Source organism: Microtus ochrogaster, linkage group LG8, assembly GCF_000317375.1.
Source record: "Microtus ochrogaster isolate Prairie Vole_2 linkage group LG8, MicOch1.0, whole genome shotgun sequence".
In the NCBI taxonomy this organism is placed as follows: domain Eukaryota; kingdom Metazoa; phylum Chordata; class Mammalia; order Rodentia; family Cricetidae; genus Microtus; species Microtus ochrogaster.
The window spans coordinates 4259039-4267342 of record NC_022033.1 but is presented as its reverse complement, the minus strand read 5'-3'; the positions used below and the strand labels follow the sequence as shown (position 1 = coordinate 4267342).

The window sequence follows — 8304 nt, the reverse complement described above, 5'->3', positions numbered from 1 at the left end:
CCACACCTCGTGGGGCTACACAGATTATTAAAGATGGGTTAATCGAGGTGTGAGAGTTGGCCAATGGGAGGCTGGAGATGGTGGGCCAGGCAGTGTTCAAAAGAATACAGTTTCCGTGTAATTGTTTCCGGGCATAAGCTAGCCAGGCGGCCGAAAGCTGGGGCGGCAGGGAAGCAGCCCATCGCTTCTCACTACAGCTTCATGGTTTCAGCCTCAGGCTTCCACCCTGAGCCCCTGCCTTAGGTTCTCTCGGTGATGGAATATAATCTATAAAATGAAGTAGACCCCTTCTGCCCAAATTTTCTTTGGTCATGGCATTTATCACAGCAAGAGAAACCAAACTAAGACATCCCAGTTGTCACTAGTTCAGGAGAATGGTTGAGGGGACCTGAAAGGGCACAGTCTCCCTGGGGGCTGATTCGAACGCCATGTGCAGAGGGCTGTTGGCAGTGGATGAAGGCGAGGGCAGGATGCAGCTGTCCATCAGGGGCCAAAGAAGAGTGCTGAGAGGGCGTAAGGCCCCCAGGACGTCTGACTGGACGTCCCATCGCTACTGTCTTCCGACACCATGGACTGAACCCTTGGCTGGAGTCTGAAGACCCACCAAACTATTCTGAAGTTGGGCTGAGTCGGTTTCTGCCCCAAACCCCCACTACTGGGCCACAGCAGAGAGAGAAAGCCCAGGCTCCTGTCAGCCTCCGAGTGTCCTTGGAGGGCAGGACCTTTTCTAAGGTCCCTCTGATAGTATCTGCTGAGTAAATAGATCTTTTCTGAAACTCACACTCCAGCTCACACCAACAAACCCCAGGCTTGGAGAACTCTATATTTTTGTTTGGTTTTGGCTCCAGGTGCTAACGGCTATGAGCTTATCTCTGTTCCCGCCACAGATCATGGCTTATCAGAGACTGCACACCTTGGGAGATGGAAAGTGCAATTGAGAAAGCTCAAGATCCATTGCCTTCAGAATCACAGCAGGTCAGGGAAAGTGGTGTGTGTGTGTGTGTGTGTGTGTGTGTGCGCGTGCGTGCGCGCGCGCGCGCGCGCGCACCTGTTCCCGTATCCTCATATGTCTGTCTGTTAGTGAGAGAAATCCTGGCTCAAGAGGCTGGTGTCAGTGTCCCGAGGAGGTGGACAGGTTTCTTCATGGTCTGTGACTGCAGGCCGGATGAGGAGGAGTGCAGCATGGTGTGAGCTCTGCGGGTACTTCAGTTTCAGGGGAGCAAGATGCAAAGCTCTTTGGTAGAGCTGGGAAGCCATCCACATCCTCCAGTCCCTCTTTGTCGAGTTGGAGACATGCAGGGAAGCATGGTGCAGCCGGAGTGGTGCCAGGCTCATCAGAGGGGCTGCTCACACCCAGTAAGTCATCCGTCATGGCCTCTGCAATGTCATTTTCCTGCTAAGATGTTAAAAGAGTGTTTGGCTCCCAATTCACAAGCAAACGCTGTAATTCAACAATCTTCTCTTGAGTTCTTCACGGAACTTCCGTGACTCCCAAGTGGAGGATCGGCGGTGGGTGAAGTCAGCAGGTGCCCTGAGCACGTTTCATTTGCCAAGTGGGAGTTAGGGGAGTTTCCATCTGAGTCCTGAGGACAGCTCGGGGTAGGGGGAAGTCTGAAAGTGGCTGATTGGGGGCTTCTGTGTGACTCTGGCCTTTTCTTATCTTCTTGGTTCCATTCCCATAATAGACCCCCAGAGTCATCCAGGAAAAGGTTTGCTCCGACCAGTTTCCTGTGGCCTGCTGATTGTGGCAGCCCGAAGGGGAAGGTGTTGCCTGGGAAAGACTGACTGTCCCTGTTCAGGAATCTCGGTGTTTCTGCTTGGTGTCTTACCTTGCATGCTACAAAGAGCCCCCTGCTTCTGCCCTCTGTGCCCTAGAAGAACACCAGGCGAAGCTGTGCACTTGAGCTCAGTCATCGCTAACCCGCTCTCGTCATATCACTTTCCAGGGGCCAGAGGATGACTTTGTTATTCAGCACAGGGGCCACCCTTCATCCCGTGCCACAATTCAGGATTAAGGGGTCACTTTCAGACTGGTGGGAGATCAGACCTAAGGGTGACGCTGTCCTCTCTGGGGACACTGCTCACCCTATCTTGAATGGGGCAGTTCTGTTGGCCTGAGACATTACCATAAATCACCCCTTCACTGGCATCTAACAAAGCCACAATGAGAAGCTCTCTTTCTGGAAAAACAGGTGTCCTCATGAACAAGGAGCTGAGACTCTCTGCTCTTCAGATGTTCTATGTGTGCAGCCCTATCCCTGGCACTGTAACTCGGCGCTCTGGACCCTGAGTACCAGGGATGCCCATGAGGTTGCGTCCACAAGTGGCATCCACTCAGACAGCTGCACCCCATCCTCCAGGAACACCTCTGAGGTGTTGTGGTCAATCTCACTGCACTACCTGCTCCAAAGGGGTCAAGAGTTTGAGACTGTTAACTCTGGTTTTGCAGATCAAGAAATTCTCAGCTAAGAAGGAGATGGGCCCCTCTCAGGGGCAGTCCTGAGGACCTGCCAGCCCTCTCCTGCCCAGCAGCTACCCCCCACCCTAGCCTCCCTACAGCCCAGCATCCAAAGTTGAGCACTGGGCCGAGACTGAATAAACATTGCTGATGATACAGGAATCGGAGCAAACAAGCCTTCTCTTTCTGCCAGCTGCCCCATTAACAGAAAACCCTTTTAAGGGCCCATCTGGAAGCCAGGTTTTCCCCTCCCTGAGCAAACTGAGATGACCAAAAGGAATGTGCTCAAGAGAGGGTTGCTCTGGGGGGGACCCAAGCACACTGGGGCCTGGTCATACGGTGAAGAATGAACACATGGAGATCAAAAGGGGTTTGCTTGAGCCAGCCTTGAGGTCCACACAGCAAGGCAGTGCACAGCCACACGGGCCCCTTTCAAGGCTTCTGCACAGAGGCCAGGGCCACCACGGACACGGCTTCCCACAATAGCTCACTGTGGCTGGCTGTTCCCCGTTGAGCTGTGCTTGACAACCAGGTTTCTTGGAACACCTTCCACCTTCAACTTAGACTACCTCTCCGGGTGGAGGGAAGTGTCCTTGAGCACCATGTCCCTACAGCCATGCTAAGGGTACACTCATGTTAGGGGTTTTAAGGAAACCTGTCTTTCGGACACTTCAGGGTCTCAACTGCAACATGAGACTAGCAACTCCTGACTGGCCAGGAGATACAGCCTGCGTCTGTAATCAGCTGCCCATGGCCACTACACACTCCTGCGCTCTGATCCTAAGGATGTGTGGGGCTTTGAGGGCAAGCCAGCTGCTCTGAGCCATCAGGGTCCCAAAGACAAGAGGGTATGAAGAGTGAATAAGGAGGGAGGCTAGAGGGTGTGCTGGCTTCTGGATGGATGCTGTGTGTGCACTAACTTAGTTAATTATATTTTATAGATTGATTTCGTGTTGGGGGACACATGCCACAGTGTAAGTGAACATCAGAGGACAATTTGTGGGAGCTGGCTTTCTCCTTCCCACATCTGAGGCTCTGGGGATTGAGTTCAGTACTCAGTTGTGATGGATGGACGGCACCTTCACCCGCTCTTCCATTTCCCTGGTTCTTACTGCTTTTGAGACAGGTCCTCACTCTGTGGCCCAGGCTGGTCAGCCTCTAACTTGTGGTAATCTTCCTGTTTTAGTTTCCCTGGTTGATGGGATGGCAGATGTGTGCCAACACACCAAACTTGTGTGTGTTTTCCTTTCCTTCCCCCCCCTTTTTATGTGCGTGTGCACGGGGTTTCATGTATGTATATGCATGTTTTCCTGTGTGTGGGTGCACATACATGGACCTGGATGTGGAGGCCTGGTTTTAATATCAGGGATCTTTCTCCATTGTCGTTCTACCATGTACATTGAAACAGAGTCTCTCAGTCTAACCCAGAGCTCCCCCGCTGAGCTGGTCTCCGTAGCCAGCTTGCTCTGGAATCCCTACCTCTTTCTTCCAAAGCAGGAATTACAAGTGGATTTCCACACCCACCCAGCATTTACCATGAGTTCTGAGGATTTGGACTCTGGTCCTCTCATGCACGCAACAAGCTCCGTAACTGCAGAGCCATCTCGGCATCCTCTGTTGTTGTTAATGCATAAAGGATACGGAGAAACGCATCCTTTTTTATTGATATTTATTGAGCTCTACATTTTTCTCTGCTCCCCTCCCTGCCTCTCCTCTCCTCCCTTCAATTCTCCCCCAAGGTCCCCATATTCCCAATTTACTCAGGAGATCTTGTCTTTTTCTACTTCCCATGTAGATTAGATCTATGTATGTCTCTCTTAGTGTCCTCATTGTTATCTAAGTTCTCTGAGATTGTGGTTTGTAGGCTGGCTTTCTTTGCTTTATGTCTAAAAACCACCTATGAGTGAATACATGTGATAATTGTCTTTCTGTGTCTGGGTTACCTCACTCAAGATAATGTTTTCTAGCTCCATCCATTTTCCTGCAAAATTCAAGCTGTCGTTATTTTTTTCTGCTGTGTAGTACTCATTGTGTAAATGTACCACATTTTTCTTATCCATTCTTTGATCGAGGGGCATTTAGGTTGTTTCCAGGTTCTGGCTATGACAAACAAAGCTGCTATGAACATAGTTGAGCACATGTCCTTGTGTCATGGTTGAGCATCCTTTGGATATATACCCAAAAGTGGTATTACTGGGTCTTGAGGAAGGTTGTTTCCTAATTTTCTGAGAAATCGCCACACTGACATCCAAAGGGGTTGTACCAGCTTGCATTCCCACCAGCAATGCAGAAGTGTTCCCTTTTCTCCACATCCTCTCCAGCATAAGTTGTCGTCAGTGTTTTTGATCTTGGCCACTCTTACAGGTATAAGATGGAATCTCAGAGTTGTTTTGATTTGCATTTTTCTGATGGCTAGGGATGTTGAACATTTCCTTAAGTGTCTTTCAGCCATTTTAGATTCCTCTGTTGAGAGTTCTCTGTTTAGGTCTGTACTACATTTTTTATTGGATTATGTGATATTTTGGTGTCCAATTTCTTGAGTTCTTTGTATATTTTGGAGATCAGACCTCTGTCTGATGTGAGATTAGTGAAGATCTTTTCCCATTCTGTAGGCTGTCGTTTTGTTTTGTTGACCCTGTCCTTTGCTTTACAGAAGCTTTTCAGTTTCAGGAGGTCCCATTTATTAATTGTTTCTCTTAGTGTCTGTGCTAATAGGGTTATATTTAGGAAGTGGTTCCCTTTGCCAATGCATTCAAGTGTACTTCCCACTTTCTCTTCTATAAGGTTCAGTGTGACTGGCTTTATGTTGAGGTCTTTGATCCATTTGGGCTTGAGTTTTGTGCATGGTGATAGATATGGGTCTATTTTCATTCTTCTACATCAATTTCTTGAACTCTTAAGAAGTTTGGGTCTCCTCAGTTCTGTTCAGGTTTGGAAAGAAAAACTTCATTTTATGACCATTTTACTGCAATAAGTACTAGCTACTTTCCCCGTTTATTTTACTTTGATTCGTGTGTGTCTGCCCCAAAGCACGTGTAGGGAGGTCAGAAGCCAACTCAAAGGAATCGGTTCTCTCCACTGTGCGGGACTCAGGGATTGCACTCGGCTTGGTGGCAAGTGCCTTTGCCTGAGGAACCATCTGGCCAGGCTGGGACTCTTTGACTGTTGAGTTGGTAATTTAAGAAGGAAAAGTTCCACTGTCCCCAAGGTCACCTCAGTGCTGAGGCTGGTTCCCAAATTGTTCTGTAGGCAACATGGCTGAAGATGGTAGGACATGCCATGGACAGGCAAAATGATGACTTAGGTAGGGAAAGCCCTTTGGGGTGGCTCCCAGCTGCCCACCATTCAGCCATAACCCGCGGATGAAACACCACATAGCCCAAGGCTGCTGAGACCAGGTCTGGGAGACGCTAGTTCTAGGTTTCACACAGAGGAAGCCTCAGTCCAACTCTTATCGAGGAAATGACTGGGCAGAGCTCAGGACAGACAAGCACCCCTCTTACCATGACTGTGGAAAACAGGGAAGGCCTGGGGCGGGGCCTTTAGCCAGACACCCCCATAGGTCAATTGGGAGAGCAGCTGGGGTGGGCTGGTCCCATCGGGGCCATGAAAGAAACTGCACCCAGCTCTCCCTGACAATCCAGGCTCTCCCACACTCTGAGACCTGACTGACCCTTGGGTTCAAGGCGAGGATGCGGGAAATCGTGCACATTCAGATTGGCCAGTGTGGCAACCAGATCGGATCCAAGGTGGGTAAGACCAGAGTTGTTCTCCACAGGTTGCAGCCAAACCAACAGATGCCCAGGTTCCCAAAGGAGGAGGCCTAGCGGGTTTGCAGATACTTGTTAAATAGAAAGCTTATTAAACAAGGTCTTTTAGCAAAGACCATTAGAGCTAGAGTGTTAATTAATGTTAATTTTGCCTGTAATTGTATGTGTAAATGGGTATGGGAGCCATTTTGCTTTTAGCATTTTAGAAATGAGCTTTCCACATCTAAAAATCAGTAATTTGTTTCAAGAGTTTTCTGAAGCTTTTTGGGAATTTTTCTTAATTAAAAATTGTGTTTATCATAATTTGTGTGTGTGTGTGTGGTGAGCGTGTGTATGTATATGAGCGGTGTGTGTGGTATGTATATGTGTTGTGTGTGGTGTACATATGTGTGATGGGTGTGTATTGTGTGTGTTGTGTGTGTGGTGTATGTACTGTGTGTGGTGTGTTGGGGGGTGTATGTGTGGTGTATATATGTGGTATAGTGTATGTGTTGTGTGTGTGTGGTGTGTATGTGTACGTGGTATATATGTGGTATGTGTGTGTGGGTTCAGGTATGGTGCCCCAGAATGCTCAGGTCCCTAGATTTGACAGCTCCTTTACCTGGAGAGCCATCTACAAAGCACTGTTTAAAACTGCCCGTCACTACTATTATGATCTGGATTGTTTATCTGGGAGGGTGGGTGCAGTCACTGCTGAAGCCCATTCTCTCCTTTCACCCCAGGGGTTGAACTCAGGCCTTCAAGCTTGGTGGCCAGAGTCTCTATCCTGCTGAGCCATCTTGGAAGGTTTGTTTTGTTTTTTGTCAATACCCTGTCACTGTGGTGCCTTATGCCCCCCAAATGTTCTTTTCAAAATTTACTCTATGGCAATTTTACATTTTAATTAATTAATTAATTAATTAATTTAGTTTTTCCTGATGGGGTTTTTCCCTGGCTGTCCTGGAACTAGTTTTGTAAATCAGCCTGGCCGCAAAGTCAGAGGTTCACCTGCCTCTGCTTCCTGAGTGATGGAATTAAAGGCATGCGCCACCACCTCCTGCATTATTTTTGGGCAATTTTATACATGTACATATTGATCAGATCCACCCCTACCTCCTACCACTATCCCTGGACACTGTGTAATACACCCATCTACTACCCCCTTCACACACACACACACACACACAGACACACACAGACACACAGACACACACACACACACAGTTCTGTAACCCACTGAGTCCAGTCAGTGCCGTCCGCTGATCTACTAACAAACCTCGTCTTGATTTTGTATTGGTAGCCACAGATTCTATGAATTTGAGTGTACTAGTCACACCATGTCTGGAAGACAATTCCCAGTATCCTCCACCTTCTGGCTCCTTCTCCACCTTTCTGTCCCTTCTTCCTCAAGGTCTGCGAGCCATGGGTAGGCTGCGGTCCATACTAATGTTACAAAGATAACTTAGGACGCAATAGGAAAGTAAAGAGGCAAACCCGGAGAGAAGTGATTAAAATATTCTGGCATGTAAATGAGTTTCCCTCTCAACCCCCACTTCCTCCTGCGCTGCTCTGAGTGAGGGTCTTGACTCCTTCCCTTGGAGACACCAGGAAGGCAGGCCCTGGCAGGCAGGACTGCCACTCCTAATTTTAAGATCAACAAGAGATCTGCAGCACCTATGGAGAGAACTCCCTGTGTTTCTTTGAAATTACTTTCATGTGTATGAATCATGCGTTTAAAGCCACTGCCATGAAGGGCCTTTGTTCCTTCCGAGCAGTATCACTAACAACAGTCAAGAGTGGGACCAGCGGCCAGCAAGGTGGCCAGTGGGTAAAGACGGTTGCTGCCAAGCCTGATGATCTGAGTTCGATCCTCGAGACCCCTGTGATAGAAAGAGAACCGATTCCTATGAGCTGCACTCTGACCCCTACTTGTGTGCTATGGCAATGTGTGCCCCCCCACCCACAGAACCAACAAACAAATCAGTATAAATAACACATTGCAAAAGCGGGGAATCCCCCAGGTACCCACCTGCTGTAAGAACAGGTGAAGCCATAGTACTCTACTCATTATCCTAATTATATTATATATATATATAT

At 48.4% G+C, this 8304-nt stretch overlaps 1 protein-coding gene across 3 annotated transcripts in view; it reads left to right on the top strand.

Annotated features, from left to right (window-relative positions):
• Positions 1-6150: 6150 nt before the first annotated feature.
• The window catches only part of Tubb1 (tubulin beta 1 class VI), an 8129-nt gene continuing 5975 nt past the window's right edge, over positions 6151-8304 (top strand). For 2 of the 3 annotated variants that reach the window (XM_026787209.1, XM_005362775.2), the window contains exon 1: positions 6151-6207. In XM_026787209.1, coding sequence (XP_026643010.1) covers positions 6151-6207 — 57 coding nt within the window. The remainder of the gene's footprint in view (positions 6208-8304) is intronic. The other variant, XM_026787211.1, reaches the window with a different exon arrangement.